At 53.1% G+C, this 18,008-nt stretch overlaps 1 protein-coding gene across 2 annotated transcripts; it reads right to left on the bottom strand.

The window, feature by feature from the left end:
* Positions 1 to 656: 656 nt before the first annotated feature.
* RASL10B (RAS like family 10 member B) lies at positions 657 to 11,893 on the bottom strand. 2 transcript variants are annotated; one of them, XM_039222629.1, is made up of 4 exons: positions 11,677 to 11,893; positions 8,562 to 10,769; positions 3,750 to 3,874; positions 657 to 3,190 (listed from the first exon to the last, which is right to left on the bottom strand). In XM_039222629.1, exons 2-4 carry the CDS (start codon positions 8,775 to 8,777, stop codon positions 2,920 to 2,922), a joined length of 612 nt encoding a protein of 203 aa, XP_039078560.1. In that variant the 5' UTR covers positions 8,778 to 10,769; positions 11,677 to 11,893; the 3' UTR covers positions 657 to 2,919. The 2 variants fall into 2 exon arrangements, with proteins under 2 accessions (XP_039078560.1, XP_039078561.1); XM_039222630.1 differs by having other exon boundaries at positions 8,562 to 8,925.
* Between the last annotated feature and the right edge of the window lie 6,115 nt (positions 11,894 to 18,008).

Below are 18,008 nucleotides of genomic sequence, written 5' to 3'. Positions count from 1 at the left end.
AAGTTATTAAACACTTGTGGGTCTGTTCCTGAGCCCCCAGATTCTTGACTCCCTCACTCTAGGATTGTGGTGGTGCAGGAAGGTAAAGCTTCAAGTGGAAGGGGATGAGGGGCAGGGAGCTGGGGGTGAGAGAAGCTTCCTCTCTTGAGGCTCAGCCAACCTAGCCAGCCAGCCAGCCTGCCTCTCCTGGAAGCCTCTTATGTGTCAGCACCATGGACACACACAGAGCGCTTCAGGACTTCAAAGCTTTGCTCTCGGGTTTGGGAAGCCATCACTCAGTCAAGAGGGATGGTTGAGATTGTTTTGATCTCATACAGCCACAAAAGGGCTGCAGACTCTTGGTCACAAGTGGGAACAAAGACACAGCAGCAGGACCTGGGATTGAGTCCAGTTATGAAAGTTTTCCTGAGAGTGGGGCGGAGGGTGAGTGAGACATTTTGCTTTCCATCAGGATGGTTTTCATTAGTCAGAGGGCTAGGGGGCTGGGTGGAGAGAAGATGAGTCCCAAACTCTTCCTCTTAGTTCTCCTGGTTGCCCCAGGCTCTAGGACTCAGAGCCACCTCATCACCCTGATGGTCCTTCCACAGCAGATCTCAGCAGGCAGGCCCTGTAGGGAGCCCTTTCCCTCCCAGGGCAGGAACTGAGCCAACACCTTGTACAGAAACGAGGGAAGACACTCCCTGATTTTTAATCTGATTTCCAATCACAGCGCAGTGGGCATCGCACGCTCGCGCGCACACACACACACATACACACACACACACACACACACACACACACACACTTCCAGACCCTGTGGTGGGAAGCCCTGGGTGGGGTGGGTAGAGGAGTGGGGGTGGAACAGAGACTCAGAATGGGAGTGCATGGAATCAAAATCAAATACCTGGGGTGCAGTGGAGGGGGTGAGGGGGGTTGGCCAGGCAATACATTCCAATGGCTCCCACAAGGGGTAGCCAGAGGCCTGGGTCCCCCACGCCCACCTCAGATGCCACAGCTAGGGGTGACAGTGATGGGGCAGGTGAGATGCTGCCATCCCTCACCCCAGCCCCCTGGTGAACCAGGGAGCAGGGATGCAGGGGATAAAAGGGAGCAGGCCCTCTTCCTTACCCTCCCAGCCACTCCCAAGGTGTGGGGAAGGGGAGCCACCTCCTCTGTTTCAGAGGGAGGCTCAGAGAGAGCAGGTCACTTGCCCAAAATCATGCAGCACAGCAGGGACTAGAACCCAGGAATATGGGACTGCCCAAGGTCAGGGCAGTCACTGCAGGGCTGCAGATACACCCCATGGGTGGAGGGAGAATCAGCTGGGGAAGTCGAAGGGAGAATCAGATTCCCTCTCACACTAGATCTGGATAAATTCCCCATCCATGGCCCCTCCCCCAGACTCCACTCCATCACCACTCTGGGCTACCTGATTTTTCTGGTCTACACACTGCAGCTTGGCTACATCGAGGCTGGGTTGTTCTATCTGCCCCTCTTCTAACAAGGGACCTTCCTATATTTCACCACACCAGGGCTCAGGGCTCAGCCTCAAAGAGAACTCAGTGTGGGGCAGGGGACATGCACCATTGCTCCCATCCTCCAAGTACCCCAGTAATCCCTCAGGCCGCTCCTAGTATCTTCATGGATTTTGTTATTTCTAAATCGGTACAAAACTGACAGTGATCAGCTCCAGTGACGAGAGGTAGAAACCAGCCAGGCGGCCGGAGAAAATGGGGTGGAGTGAGTGAGGGCATAGGGCCAACTGGTGCTGGGACAAGGGGGTATCAGATCCTGAGGGCCTCCATCTAGGGGTGGGGATATGGGCATATCTCCCCCAAGCACACAGGTCCCCATAATTCTTTTCCTGGCTCTGCCCCTCCCCAGATTTATCAGAAAAATCTGAGATTCAAGGCAGGCAGGGTCTGGGGCAGTCAGATTGGGGTGGGATGGGAAGATAAGAATCCTCACTAGCACAGCCTAAACCCTCCCCCTCACAGGGCACCACCTTGCCCACCATCAGCCCCCCAAACCCAACATCCCCCAATCTTGCAGACAACCCAACGCAGGAAGGGAATAGAGGGCTGGAACCTGGCATCATGGAAACAAATTTATCCTTTGGGGGATTCCCTCTCCACACTGTCAAGAATAAGATGTTTTAACCCAGGGGGTGATCTAACTTTGGGGTCAGGAAGGGGATGAGGGGCACCCGGCAGGGATAGACCATCGAGTTAAGGCTGGAAGGTAGGTTGTTGTGTCTCTGGGGGCTGCTGGGCCGGGAGATCTCCCTGGAAGGGGGAGAACTCAGCCTTCTTCCCCTGACTGACCCAGGACCTCAACCCTCAGACCCTGATTATGATCCTTGGGTCACCCGCATCTCTCTGCCCTGTGCCCGTGGTGCTGACGGTCCAAAGGCTGGCCTCACAAAGAAGCTGCCAGGATCTGCGACAAGGGGATGAATGAAGTGAGAGCCCTGTGAACGGAGCTGGGGGCGGCAAGATGGACCAGAGGGTGGATAAAACAGCTAAGGGCCAACAGACGCTTGGGCAGACAGACACAGGAAAAGACGATGCTGGGCAATGACAGACACACTCTCTGGAGAACACGGGTGGGGGCCCCGGCCAAGGCAGCACCTCCCCACCCCCCACGTCCCACGCTCACCGCCAATCCCAAAAGGCTGAGGAGCCCCTTGGGGGCCCGGCCGGGCACTGCGCTAACTACAGCACTAAGGGCGGGAGGCCCAGGAAGACCGATGCAGAGGAGGGGTTGGACTGGGCAGTTACCGGAGGCTCTCTCGTCCTCCGCCTCTCACCGGGAGGCGCGCGGCTGCGGGGCCGTCGCAGGCCCGGACCGTCAGAGTCCCACCCGCCCCTCCGCGCCCGAGCCCCGCAGTCCCGGGGGAGGACCCCGCCCATCCGGATGCAGCCGCAGGCGGGTGCCGCGTCACATGATGGCGCAGCGGTTGCGGCGCAGCGCGCCCTGGAAGCGCAGGGCCGCGTGCACGTGCTTGCAGCGGGCGCAGCCGACGCTCTTGAGCAGCTCGCTGAAGAGCAGCAGGATGTGCCAGTTGTACTTGGCCGAGCACTCCACGTAGCCGCACTTCCAGGTCTTTCGCACCAGGTGTGACACGTTCCAGCGCGGGATCACGCGCCCGCGCTGCAGGTCCCGCTTGTTGCCCACGATGATGATGGGCGTCTCTGAGGTGCCGATCACCCTGCGGAGGTGAGGGCGGGGGGGAATCTCAGAACTCCACAGTCCCGTCTCACAACCACTGGACTTCAAGAAGGTCAGGCTGTGCCTGGTCGATACTGCTACTACCATACTTGCCTTGCGGGTGCTGCGCTAAGCCCTCGGGGTACCTTATATTCTCCAATCAGAACAACTGATCTAAAAGGCAGGTACTATTGTTATCTCCATCTTACAGATGAGGAACTTGGGTCTTACCTGTTAGCTGGCTTAAAGTCATGCAGATGAGTGGCCCTGGAGGTTTTGGGTTTTTTCTTTTCTTCCCAGAACCCCTGCTCTTAAGCACTGCACTAGACTAGCCACCCCATGGTAAGAATCCCGAAGTGAGTTATTAGAAATGAGGACAGTTGTGTGTGTGTGTGTGTGTGTGTGTGTGTGAGAGAGAGAGAGAGAGAGAGAGAATGTGCAAGAACCAGAGGGTAGTTCATCTAGCACCCCCCACCCCCACTGTTGTACCCTTTCCACAGGAAGTAGCCAGCACTGGGGCAACCACTGAGGTGATAATAGTCTGTATCCCGGCCCCTCACCTCGTCTCTAGGATCTGCTGACGGATGGTCTTGACGTACTCAAAGCTGTCAAAGCAGCAGATGTCGTAGACCAGGATGTAGGCATGGACGCTCCGGAGTCCCCTGCAACAGGCGTCTGCCCACTCCTGTAACACCCCCAGCCAGTGCCAAAGTCAGAGCAACTCGGAGGCCTCCCCTTACCCCCAGCCACCTCTAACCATTGACTGACAGCACTCTCACCTGCCACTGCACCCCAAACCTTCCACACCCACCCATCCCAGGAAGCCTGGCCCAGGAGAATGGAGGAGCTGCCTGCTGGGGCTTCCCCACCTCCAAGCCAGGATACAGCAGGTCACATTGGCTGATCTCTAGAGCAAATGCACTCACTGTCCTGTGCACATCTGGAGCTGAGATCAGCCTTGTCTCATTTTATCACCCAACCCATCCATCCATTCATCCATCGATTCGGTCCTTTGTCCAAGTACATTTATTAAGTGCCTTTAAGAGCCAAGCCCTCTGAGCTCGTTGATGGATCCTTTGAAATCCTCTATCTTCCAAGGCTCAGTTTCAATACTTCCTTTTCCTCCAAGAAGCCTTCCTGCAAGCAGGAGACTACTCCTTTCATCTCCTTTGTTGTTGTTTTTAATGTTTCTTTCTTTCTTTCTTCTTGAGAGAGAGCATGAACAGGGGAGCGGCAGAGAGGGAAGGAGAATCCCAAGCAGGCTCCCTGCCGCCCCTCCAATGAGGGGCTCGAACTTATAAACCATGAGATCTTGGCATGAGCTGAAGAGTCAGATGCTTAACTGATTGAGCCACCCCGGTGCCCTCATCTCCTGTGTTCTGAGAATTCTTTCGTTATACCTTGGTTAGAGCTGTTTCCATCCCCAGTTCCCTACTTCTGTTGTGAGCTCCTGAGAGGGCCCAAGCCAGGTCTTCCTCATTTTTACATAACTCCTTCTCCTCCCTGCTCAGTACCTCCCAGCTGTGTTGGCTCTTAGCAGGCTCTTTAATTGCACTGCCTAGACTGATGAGCTCTCTGTGGTCTTGAACCCCACCTGTTCCATGCTGGAATCAATGTGACTCCTGCCTATAACTGCTGCCTTGGATTGCTACTCGAATTGTCCCTTCAGTTTGCTCCATGCTGCCCTCGGGGTTGAGAAGAAAAAGATTGAGACTGGATGCATAGTGGGGCTGATGTGGAGCAAGACCCAAAGGCAGCTCCAGGGAGACAGACAGCATCCTGAATGCTTTTCGCAAATTCTCAAGGAGGGGCTGCAGCTCAAGAGGAGTAGGCTCCTGGAAAGGCTAAGTGTACTAAAGGGAAGGTTCCTCCAGGGACAAATTAGCTGATTAACCTTCCAGCAGATGGCAAACGCAAGAGCAGTTGAAGGCAGCTGGTGTGTGGACAAGAAGGGGGTCCCTGAAGCTGGGGGAGGGGAGGCCCCCGAGGACAAAGGGAACTAGGGTCTTCTCCCTTGAGGGCCCAGGCAAAAGACCCAGAGGAGGTGCAGACATGTTCCCACGGTGCCAGCTTATGAGCTGCCCTGGGGCAGGGGCCAGGCTTGCAGGACTACAGCTGGTTCTCCACCTCAGAGCAGGAAGAAAAGAAGAAAGACTCGAGTAGCAGGGGTGGTGAGTTAAGTCTGGCTCCAGAAAAGCACTTCCCAACTCAAAGGCTGAGAAGCTGCTGCAGTGGATTTCCCCAGGGAGATGATGTGGCATCTTTTCTTGGTGCTGAGTTTTAACTCTGGTGCAGGAGGAAGATGCTGAGGACAAATCTAAAACCACAGGGAACCAGGAGCTGGCTTCAGGCCAGGGAAGACTGCACTCAGCTGGACACGGTGCCCTCTGGGAGCCTGGGACCCCTATGTGCATGCGGTTCCTCCCCCGTCTCACCCAAGGGGTGAAGATCAGCAGGAAATAGGAGAGATGGGGAGACAGGCAGAGAGGCTCCCACCTTCTTCCAGCCCTTTGCTGCGAAGAAGGAAGAGCTACCAGTCTTTGAGGGTGACAATCCCTTCTCTCCCCCAACATGCTGCCTCCTCCAGGGGGCCTCCAGGCTGGCTTCCCGCCTACTGCTTTCTGGGGATGGGGGGCCCTAAAAGGGAGAGGAGGAAGTCTCCTGATTGTCTGGGTTGTGCCTTCACTCTTAATTGAAGGGAGGGAGCAAGAAAGCTGAGCTTTCTTTCCAGCTAGCTCTGTGGGGGATTCCAGACTGTAAGAAATTATCTTGGGACTGTGTCAACAGAGAAGGAGCACTGAAAACTGAGTCCAGTTCTAAGGACACCTGGGTGCCGATCATGCATTTGTTGGTCTAACCTCAGCTTCCTCTTCTGATAGGAGGAAAGGGGCTACAGAAGGAACAACTGAGGCTCAGAAAATGCCACTCTCTTCTGGGCTGGATCTCATCTGTCACTGGGGAAGAATGCATTTCTCTTTTCTTTACAGACAGTGGCCATTGGGATTCTTAGGTTTTATACTGATCTTTGGCAATGCAGGGTCCTTTTTCTGCTCAGAGTCCCTTTCTTGTGCTCCAGAGTGATGTCCTGGACAGCCCAGAGAGTCTAAAACTGAGGATCAATCAGGAAGAAAGAGGCCAACGATCCAACAGAAAGAATGGAAAAAGGCATTACTAGGTGTCAAAAAAGAAGTGCAAAAGCCCTTAAACATATGAAAAGCTGCTCAACTTCAGTCAGAATCAGAGATGCAAATAGAAACTATTCTGAGACTATGTCATCTCATCCATTAGACTGTCAAAACTCCAGAGGATGGACAATACATCCTGATGGTAAGGCTTTAGGGAAATGAGCACTCGCATACAGTCCTCCCAACCTAAAATGTGCAAATTTCTAGAAGAGGAAGGAAATCTGGCAACACCTTCCAAATCCAGCTGCCTTCATCCTTTGACCTGGCAATGTCATTTCTCGGTCTCGTTTCCACAGATATACCTCCCTGTTCGCAGAGAGGCTATGAACAAGGTTATTTGTGTGGCATGGCTTAAGACAGCCAAAGACTAGAAACAACTCACTTGTCCAACAGGAGGGGACCCCATTGGACATCTCTCCAATGGGGGCACAGTATGGCCATGCTACTGACATTCAGGTACTAACACTCAGGGAAGATCTCCATGTTAGAACGTAAAGCAAAAAGACAAGGTGCAAAGCAATTTTTTTTCTGCAAGAAAAGAATAAGAATACATCTTCTTATTTATCTAAAGAAACACTGGAAGTGATAATAAAAAACCAATGAGAACGAGGCAAGAATCAGGGTGAAGAAGGCAGGGGCGAGACTGGGATTTCTCTGTGTGTGCCTTTTTACAGTTTTGACTTTTTTTAAAATTTTAACAAAGTTTGGACCTTTTTTTTTTCTTAGAGAGAGGGCATGAGCAGGCAAGAGGGGCAGAGGGAAAGAAAGAATCTTAAGCAGGCTCCACGCTGAGTGTGGAGTCTGATGCAGGGCTCGATCCCATGACCCTGGGATCGTGACCTGAGCCGAAATCAAGAGTTGGACACTCAACTGACTGAGCCGCTCAGGCACCCCACAAAGTATGGACTTTTATTTTATTTTATTTTATTTTAAAAGTATGGACTTTTAAACTATGTCTTACCTATTCCAAAACTGATATTAAATTAAATTAAATCTACAACAAAATGTGAAACAAATAAGCCATTCAATGTGCAAGACTGGCACAAGATCTGAGTATCCACTTGGGCTGCTGTTCAAGTCCGCTGTGGAGGAGAACCAGAGGGCCATGACCCTGGATGCGCTGCCCTGTTTCACCGTTTCCAAGAGGCCCATGTGTGGATCAGGTTTTGGTCTTTGTTGTTAATCCCCTGCATCTTGGATGAGACAGACAGGTATCCCTGGGCTTGGGCCAAGGCCTTCTTCCCCGGAGTTGCTGAGACAGTGCTAAGGCCTAGCTCCTGTCCCAGAGATTGCTGTATTTGTTGACACAACTGGCCAAGCTGTGGCCCCTGCCTGTCCTTCCAGAGAAACTTCTGAACGCTCTGGTCGGAAGCTTCCTTCGGTGAGCAGATCTTAGAGCTGAGTCTCCACTTGCACCCTCTCCCCTCTCAAGCCAGAGGTGGAGAGAGGGAAGGGGGACCTGGGCCATGCAGGCTGGGGAAAGGAGCACTATAAGCCAGGACACTGGGGGCATCTGAATCCACCCCCTGCAGGAAGGGTGCCCAGAGAGCCAGTCCTGAGGTCAGGGGGTGGGACATCACTCAAAGAAAGGCCTGTGGACGAGTGGAGAACGTACCTTTCCCAGGCCCTGGCTTTTTTCCCGCTGTCTCTTCTATAGACAACAAGGGTCTGAGGCCATGGTGGGCACAGCCTGGAGTATTAATAGCATCTAGGGTTCCTGCCTTTCTCTGCACTGCCCCTTACCTGCCCAGTCCCACTGAGATGACGCGATGCCTCTGACCACCACACTTCCTGTACTATGTAATAATTGCCAGTTTGCCTTCTCGCCCGACCAGGAGAGCAAACTGCACATCCGTTCTGCCCGCCATTCTGTCTTGGCGCGCACCACCCGTTATACGTTCATTAAAGGTGCATTGAATAAAGCAGCACAGCACGCGCACACACATGATAGCTCGAGGCAGGGTGGCCCATGGTGCTGCACGGAGCCCTAAGAGCCTGAAGGGGGGGACAGGGCCACAGCCTGCAAGAGGGGGAGTCGGCTCTCTCTCTGACCCTCCCCTGTTCACGCTGTCTCTCTCTCTCTCTCTCCTAGAAATTAAAAAAAAAAAAAAAAAAAAAAAAGAGAGGGAGTCGGGCTCCTCCCCTGCCCCTCCACTCCCTGGCCGGCCACACCAGTGAGACTCCTACCTGCAGCGTGTTGACAGGGAAGGTGCTGATGGGTGGGAAGTCGAGGATCTGGAGGTCGTGCACATGGCCGTTCATGACGACAGCAGGCAGGTAGAGGCGGCGGGCGGTGGTGGGCACGCAGACCTCGCTGAACTCGTTGTACAGGAACTGGCGCACGATGGCACTTTTGCCCACGCCTCGCGCCCCCAGCACGGCCACCCGGTAGGTAGAGACCATGCCTCCCGCCCCGCTCCGCCACCGCGTCCTCGCCGCTGCCTGGGGCTCCCCCGGGCTGCATATTCCAGGGGCTGGGGGCTCAGCCACCGTCAGGACCCACCATTGCTGCCCCTGTTTTGCCCCGGGCCCTCTGCGGCCTCCACCTGGACTGTGGGGACAAGAGGTGGGCTTGGTGGGCCTGCGTTTCTCTGGACCTGTCCTGTACTTCCCCACCTTGGCTGAAGCTGTTACTATCCCTCAGAGAGCCTCCCCTTTCCCAGAACACCTAGCTCCATCGACCCACAGCCTCTCCATCCTCGCTTCTCCTTTTTTTTCCAGCCACTGACCCACCCACTGGTGGGAACCACTCTTTCTTGTGTTATGACCGGATGTGTGGCCACTTCTGACCCCCAGCCAGGCCAGGCTGCAGAGCAGAGTGGGACGCACACTAGACCTGCTCCAGTCCCTGCTTTCCCATAGAGCCCAGGATGCGCTGAGGCCTGGTAGGTCTCCTCAGGGGCTCTCACAGCATTTTGTGGGGAGTTCTTCATCGGGCAGGACATTTTACATCCTGTGGGAACCCTGGCCCAGATGACCACTTTGGCTCTGGAGCACACTACTTATTGAGCACTTACTGTTAGCACAGCTGCTTGGTTACCCATAGTCAACAGAAGAACCCTCAGGGATGTGTATCCCCCTTTACAGAAGACTCAAGAGGGAGCGAGAAGTGTGCCCAAGGGCACACAGCTGGCAACAGCAGCCACTCCCCTCCACAAAGTTGCAATACCTCTGACCTCCAAGTTTAGTGCTTCTAGTTGGTCGATGCCTACAGGCCAAGGGCTGTGTCTCATTCTCTGGCAATCCCCCCTCCCCCTGCCAGCAGGTGCCCAGGAAAGGGCTGCTACAGGGTTGGACCTTGCTATGGATTCATTAGCTCCTTGCTTGCTCAGTTTCAGTGACTTTGGAGCTTTGGGGTAAACCCCAGCTATGAAGTTTCCTAGCTGTGGTCAGAGGCAAATCACCTACCCGGTCTGCACACGTATAAAGTAGGGTTAATAGGTCCTACTTCCAGGATAATCCAAGCAAACCTCCTAACCAGCTGCCTTCTCCTGTTGGGGATGGTGACCAGGGAGACTGGTCCATGCCTGAGACCACCTGTCCAGGGACTGTTCACATGAGGGCAACACCAGTGCCTACTATGTGGGCCCAGGGCACATGGATTTACCAGATTCCAACAGGGTCATGCTTTTCAGGATATGTGCATGCCTTCTCTGTGGATATATGTTCTTTCCATATATGCACAGTTCTCAGCTGAATGTCCCTTAGTCTGGCCTGGCTCAGAAAATCCAATCTATTGGGTATGTGTACATACAGCATAGTAAGCAGAAGGCAGAATTTGGGGTGAGACCACCAAGGTTTGATTCCCAGCTCTGCCACCTAAAATGTGTCCTTGGGCAAAAACTTCATAGGGTGTTGTGAGGCCATGAAAGTAAAGCCCAGTGCCTGGAACAGCAGGTGTTCAATTAACAGCAGCCACAGTTATGTACAGGGGTCCTTCATTCATCTGAGGTTTACTAAGATCTCAGTGGGACCTCCTAGAGTTACCAGGATGGGTCACTATCCCCTTTTGCACGGTTGTGCAGCACATACATGTTGTGTGGTGTGTGCCTATGAGAAAGAGAGGGAGAAGAAGAGAGACTCTTCTCCCTGTTTTATTGAAGGTAAAACCAAAACCAAAAACCAGAGACTCAGGGAAGTGAAGACCACATAGCCAACTGAGCTATCAACCAAGATGAGGACCCAGATCTCCTTTCTGCCCCATGTGGTGTCCTTTCCCCAACAGGTGTTTATCCACTTCTATGGGCTTCCCATTAGGGTAAGTACCAGTGCCTCCTTCCCCCAAATCCCTCCAGGCCCTGGGCCCCTTAGCCATCCCTGGACACGGTCAGCTTGGCAGAAATCCTCAGCAGGTTAATTACATAACCAGCACAGGCAGGTGGGGAGGGGGGCATCCTGGGGGAGGAAAAGAGGACAAGGAATGCAAGAAAAGTCCCTGACCTCTCTCTCTGGGTGTGGCAACTTAGAGGCATCTAGAATGTGTCCTACCTGCAGATTCTCCCGGACACCACACTCCCTGCACAGAAATCAACCCTTTCTGGAGAACTGCTGGGAAATAAATGGGGCAGAGAGCTGGAGCCAGGGAGGGGACACAAGAGAGGCCCCTAGGCTGGGGCCATCCTCTTGGAACTCACCAGGCCCAAGTGTGGCCCTGTCTCTGACTCCGAGATGACTGGTGTTTCCTCACTCTTCTCAGGCAGGGGTCCTGGGTCTAAGTGCCTATTAACCTAACATCCCTAGCTGGGTGGGGACTGAAGAGGGCTGTCCGGAGCATCAGGGCCCAGCTCCCTGAGAGCTCCCTCCCCAAGGCCTGCGCTCTGCAGTGAGTCTGCAGACAGCGCCCAGGAAAGAGACGGGGGACACACACAAGGGCCAAAGCCTGCTTTTTGTCCCCTCCCCTAGGCCTGGACACAGGAGTCCTGCCCCAGACTCGCGGCCCTGGCTTTGCGGTCCCATGGGCAGAGTCACACGTCTGCCCGCTGTTTGTCCCCACACGTTCATGTGGGAGTGGGCGGATGGGGGCGTCAGAGGATGCTGGGCTCCCCATGACCTGATTGGTAGGAGTCTAGGGGGGATGCCAAAGCCCTGCCTGCTCTCCGCCTCCAGCACCTTGCAGGCACCCCCCCACCCAGCTCCTGCTCTCACGTGGCCAACCCGCGCCGCTTCCCCACCAGCCCGCCAGCCCCCTCCATCCTCCTCGCCCTGGCCCCCAGTCCCGGCCGCCCCGCTCCCACCTGCTCTTCCCCCCCCACGTCCCCCCCACCCCGGCCCTGCACCGCCCGCCTCCCCTCCCGCCGCTTACCCGGGGCCGTCCTAGCCGCCCCCGGCCCTGGCCGGCCAGCCGGCTGGGCCGCGCTCCCCCCGGGCTCCGGCGCTGCCCCCCGGCTCCCCGGCCCGGGGGGAGAGGGTGGGGGCGCCCCCGGCTGCCCAGTCCGCGCGGGCTCAGCGGCGGGCGCGGAGGGAAGGTGCGGGCGCCGAGGGGGCAGGAAACCTCCAGCCCAGCTCTCCCTCCGGAGCGCGCCGCCCGCTCGCGTCGGCTGGAGGGAGGCGGAGGGGAGCGCGAGGCCGCTGGGGGGTGTGGGGGGTGGTTCGGGCTGGCGTTCCGCTGGGTCCCTGAGCCTGACAGATTCGCTCGCGCGGCCCTGGACGAATTCTTGAACCCCGCGCTTCGACTTGCTCCCTCTCCCGACTCACCCTGCCAGGATTTTAGCTCTCTCCTGGAGGGGTGGGAGGAAGGGGCCGGAGAGACCCTAAAGCCTTTTGCTTCACTCCAATTCCCGCCCCCCCGCCCCCCCCTACGTTCACCCAGTTTCTCTCTCTAGGTCCTTCTGACCCCTTCCCACGCCAGTCCACCGCGGGGACCTAGTACCGGTTACAGCGTCCCGCTTCTCCTCCGCCGTCCCGCAGGAGGACAGAGTGCAGGGTGGTCACGCTCGCCCTTCACTGCATCAGTGCAAGAGGGCACACCAGGCTGGCCGCAAAGCATAGCGTATCTCCTGCCAGTGAATGACCTCCACTCCCCTAACCCCACTGCTCCCCTCTCTTCTCCAGACCAGGAGATGGCCAGCATTTGCAGGGGCTGCACGGAGGCACAATCACCTATATATTTATTCTAAAACCAGTGGCCACAGCGTCATTCAGCCTCGATAACTAGCATTTACTGAGTGTGGACTGTGTGCTAGACAACAAGCTCCAAGCTTTGCCTGCGTCCTCACATTTAATCCTCACAAGTCTATGAGGTCGATTCTACAGATGAGATAGCTGGGGCCGGAGAGGGGCCAGAGTCTTACTGGAGGGCAAAATTTGGAATAGAAGATGGGGATTTCTAGTTGGGTGGCCCTCCCAGCCCTAGAGGGAGAAGACTGCCCAGCAGCACTAATTATGTGCTGTGTGAAAAACCAAGGCCTGGGGAGAGGGTACAGGGAGGGGACCAACTAGGGGAGTCAGTGGAGGTGTCAGAGGAGGCAAGTCTCAAGGAAGAAGACTTGAAAGAAATGGATTTGGGGAGTCAGGGTGAGAGAGAGATTGTAGGAGAGGAGGGCTGCAGATGAGAGAAGATGGGAGCAAGTACAGAGCTTTGAGAAGGGAGTCCAGGGGGCCTGGCAGTTTGGTGAGAGGAGGCAGAGAGGGGGCTTGAGGTGAGGTCTCAAATGTGGTGGTGATTGCTGGGTAAGGAATTTGGACCTAGCTCTGTGCTGGATGGGAAGGCAATGAAGGGTCTTGCAGCAGGGCGGGGACCACCTGGCCAGAGTCACATTTTGCTTGCCTGCAGGGCAGGAAGAGGAAGAGGAAGCCCAGAGAGCTCTCCTGTGCTTTTACCCCTGGGACCAAGCATCCTCCACTGCAACTTTCTAGACTTCCTATTACTCCTGGGCTCCAGATTCCTCATGGAGCCAGTTTCCTCCTCCTTCTGGGCTCCGCAATTTGGGCATGTTTCCAATTGCTCCTCCTCTCTCTTCTATCCAGACAAAAAGTGTAGTGGTTATGAGCCTGGGCCTCAGAATTGGACAGATCTGGATTTAAATCCTGGCACTACCACTTACTAAGGGACTGTGATAATAACTGAAGGCAAGTAACTTGAACTATCTTAATCCTAGTGCCTTATCTGTAATGTTTATTTATTTTTGTGTGAGAGAGAGGAGAGAGAGAGAGAGAGAGAGAGAGAGAGAGAGAGAGAATCCCAAGCAGGCTCCTCACTGTCAGCACAGAGCCTGACACAGGGCTTGAACTCATGAACCGTGAAATCATGACCTAAGCTGAAACCAAGAGTCGGGTGTGACTGAGCCACCCAGGTTCCCAGCTATTGCTTTATTTGTGAAGTGGAGATGTGCTCAGTCGTCCTTATGGCATAAAGGAGCTACAAGTGTGTAGAGTTCTTAACAGCAGTGCTTGACCTGTAGGAAGTCTCAATATGTAGCCTTTATTTTTTCTTGCCTTTTAATTTTCTTAATGTTTATTTATTCGGGGGGAGGGGTTGAAGAGAGAGGGAGACAGAGGATCTGAAACGGGCTCTGCGCTGACAGCAGAGAGCCCAATGTGGGGCTTGAACTCATGAACCAAGCTGTGAGATCATGACCTGAGGGGAGAACCTGAGCCAAAGTCAGACACTTAACCAACTGAGCCATTCAGTTGCCCCTTTTCTTGCCTTTTTAAGACATTCAGCCATTCATATGGGAGGTTGAATACCACTTTGGGAAAGCATTTCCTTTTTTTCTCGGTGGACTTCTTGCGGTTTGGGGTGGTGTATGAGAAGGGCCAGGGCAGCAGCTAGAAGCAAATACAGAGTTGAAAAGGATATGGGTTTCTTTGGGAAGAATTTTCAGGGAGAAATCAGATTTTACTGACCCATGGGGTCATAACAGTGTCACCTAGAGTAACACTTTTCCTAACTTAAATTGTCCAGGGCATTATCCACCCCCCCGCCTTGTATCTCAAAATCGTTAATGTTTACTGTGACCAAGAATCTCAGGCTTTATGTCTTCTGGCCATCACCTCCATTCTGGTTCTATCTCAGCCCAAGGTGGACTAGAAGTAGAAATCGTGCAATGCTCATACTCGCACCCTAGCACCAGCCTTCTCAGGAGTTTCTCCTACTAAGGGAACATAAAGCCAAAGGTTCATTATGGGGCCTCATACTTGCCTTCAGTGGTAGATCATCTAAAACATTTTTATATAAAAAACAAGCAGCCATAGTATTAATATAAAATGCAAAATATGCCTGTGTTTAAGACTTAGCTAAGTCTTGGGGCGCCTGGGTGGCTTAGTCTGTTAAGCGTCCGACTTTCGCTTAGGTCATGATCTCGTGGTTCGTGGGTTCGGGCCCCGCATCGGGCTCTGTGCTGACTGCCAGCTCAGAGCCTGGAGCCTGTTTCAGAGTCTGTGACTCCCTCTCTCTCTGACCCTCCCCTGCTCACGCTGTCTCTCTCTCTCTCTCCTAGAAATAAATAAAACATTAAAAAAAAATAAAAAAAAAGACTCAGCTAAGTCTTTTTTTTTTAAATTTTTTTTTTTTTAAATTTATTTGAGAGAGAGAAAGCATGACTGGGGAGGTGCAGAGACAGGAGGAGAGAGAGAGAATCCTGAGCAGGCTCCATGCTGTCAGCAGGGAGACGGATCGGGGTTCAAACCCAAGAATAGAACTGTGAGATCATGACTTGAGCTGTAACCCAGAGTTGGATGCTTAACTGACTGAACCACCCGGGTGTCCCTAAGTCATTTCAGTTTACTGAGAGTCACTTTGGGCTAAGAACTTCTTACACTGTAAGGCTTGCTTACTTTCCTCTATCATTACAATTACCTTGGTGAAAAGATTTGAGAGGCTCTCTCCTTGGGTCTGACCTTGGGCCTTCTGTGGCTCTGGTTCAGCTGGGGATGCCTGAGATACAAGTGCAGACTCTGGGTATGCAGATGCATGGGTCCACTTGCAGCAGCTGAGCCCCAGACACCTAGGGGGCAAAAAAAACCCCCACAAAGACCAGGAACTGCCTGGTCCACATGACCCCAAACCTCCATCATGGCTGAAAACCCCGCTGAGCTTTCAGAGGCTGTTTGGCCAGATTCTGGATGCCTAAGACCAGAAGTAGAGAGTGAATGAAATAAGGGAGGGAAAGCCCAAGGCTAGATTTGAACATCCTCCTCTAACACCCATACAGTGGGAGAAGGCCCTGAGCCATTCTCTTGGTCCCAGAGTCCTGGGGCAGTCCCGTTTCAAAGCAGTTCTTCCAGAGATTAAGTCCATCTGGGTCCCATCAACCCCCATATCAGCCTTCCCCTTGTTGGCAGCATCAAGAATGGCAGGGCAAAAGCTAGATGAGAAACTGAGATGGTAAGTTTGCAGCCAACTCGGAAACTTTTCAAGAAACATCCTTGTTGCTAATAACATGTCTGGGGGCTGGTTGGGATTCTAGGATTAGTGCTCAGGAGATAGAAACGGGTAACAACGGGGGAGGTGTGATCTTTCCCAAGTGCCACACCAGGTATTAAAATAAACAGGCTCTTGCCTCCTGGAGCTGGAGGTGGTGGGGAAAAGAAATCTGGGTCCAAGCAAAATCAGAAAAAGCATCAATGCATGAGGTGGGAGTAGGAAGACTCAATCCTGGGAGTCCTCAACTGTTTTTTAGCTTCAGAAACAATATACCTGAGATCTTAGGATTTCCTAGACACCATTAAGAGGGCTGAGAAGGATGGTGCAATCCAAGGTCAAAGTGTGGAACCAGCATGCCCTGCTTTTAGTTCCATATCCTGGTAGCTTTGGGTTTCGGCAAGGCCGGCCATTGGCCTGGTGGCTGAGTGTAGAGGGGCTGGAGGGCCTATTACAGAAACTTTCATTGGAAGTGAAGTTCCACTGTCATACCTCACATGAAAAATGCGGATAATGCCAGATTCATGGAGTAGGCAGGTATCATGTGCATCAAAGTGCTCTACAATCTTTTTTTCCAGTATGATTCCAGATAACAGGCATTTTATTTGACAACTTTTTTCTTATTTTTAAAGACTGAAGTATAGCTGACATGCAATACGTTCGTTTCAGGTGTACAACACAGTGATTTGACAATTACATACATTATGAAATGTTCACCGCACTATGTGTACTGTTTGTTACCATGCAAAATTTTTACATTATCGACCACAATTCCCTATGTGGCTCACTTTTGTGGCTTTCTATAAACTGCAAGTCTGTACCTCTAATCCTCTTCACCTTGTTTCCCTGATTACTGCTGTCCGCCCCACCACCCACCCTGTCCCAGTGCTTTTACCATTTGTCACCTGTATTTCTTTAAAAGTAGGCGGGGCACCTGGGTGGCTCAGTTGGTTAAGTGTCCAACTTCGGCTCAGGTCATGATCTCACGGTTCATGGGTTTGAGCCTTGGGTCAGGCTCTTTGCTGACAGCTAGCTCAGAGCCTGGAGCCTGTTTCAGATTCTGTTTCCCTCTCTCTCTGACCCTCCCTTGCTCACCTTGCTCATGCGGTCTCTCTCCCTCTGTCTCAGAAATAAATAAAACATTAAGAAAAATTAAAAAATAAATAAAAGTAGGCAAACAGGTGTGTCTTTCTCGAGCAGTGATTTCCAACCCCAGGTGCACATTAGAAACACTGGAGTTCTTTCAAAATGCATGCCAGGTCCCATGCCAGCCTGGCTGAGCAGAATCATGTTTTTGAAACCTGAGATGTGGTTATCAATGTGTACCCAAGAGTTAAGAGCCTCTGGGGGCACCAGGCTTGCTCAGTCGGTGGAGCATGCAACTCTTGATCTCAGGGTTGTGGGTTCGAGCTCCATGTTGGGTGGAGAGATTACTTAAAAATACAGTATTGGTGGGGGGGAGTGGAGAGCCTCTGCCCTAAGGATTTTTTTTTGCCCAACCTGATACCATTCTTAGTTGGTGAAACCGGATAGATCTCAGGACAGTTCATCTCATTTCTTTGACCTTGAACCTCAACAAAGACCATCCTCACCCCACTGCTTCCCAAGTGTTATTCCTGTTACAGCTTGAGCTAACTGCAAGCCAGCAACATGGCGACAACCCAAAAGTTGCTGGCTGCCAAAGGCAGTTCATTCATGGAGTTTGGACACCCAAGTAAAAACTCCTAAGTGCTAAGCAGCTTCTCTACCTTCGCTCTAGTGGTGAGGGGATCAGGGTCTCAGGGCATTTTGGCTTTGGATCCCTCAGCCTCTTTCCAGCATTCCAGGTTAGGAGACCTCAGAGGCTGTTGTTCAACAGAATCTAGGGAAGGGCCTCTATAATGCAAATGCCTGTGACTAGGCTTGAACTCCTGGGGAAGCTTGCCTTTAGGCATGAATTCTATTCACTTGGGAACACATCTGCCCAGAGTTCAGGTCCCAGTGGTGCTTATACATTTTGAGATTAATCGTCCTGGGTGAAGCTGGTGAGTTGCTCTGCTGTGCAGCTTCTGCCCCTGTCTTTCTGGCTGGCTGCCCGCCCCTGGGACCACCTGCCTGGAGCCCAAGGAGGGAACCTGCCAGAGGATATAGCGAGCACTTCCTGCCCCGTGGTGGTGGTGATAGGGGGCTTGGTTAACAGGAGCCTCTGTGAGGTACAGAATTCTTCCTCACATCACTCGTAATTTCATCTGGCTAAGTCCCTGGGACGGTTAGGTAGCCGAAAGAAAAGTTCT

The sequence above is a fragment of the Hyaena hyaena genome, unplaced genomic scaffold, assembly GCF_003009895.1.
Source record: "Hyaena hyaena isolate Hyena2069 unplaced genomic scaffold, ASM300989v1 scaffold_1167, whole genome shotgun sequence".
NCBI lineage: Eukaryota > Metazoa > Chordata > Mammalia > Carnivora > Hyaenidae > Hyaena > Hyaena hyaena.
This window is presented reverse-complemented; position numbering and strand designations above follow the sequence as displayed.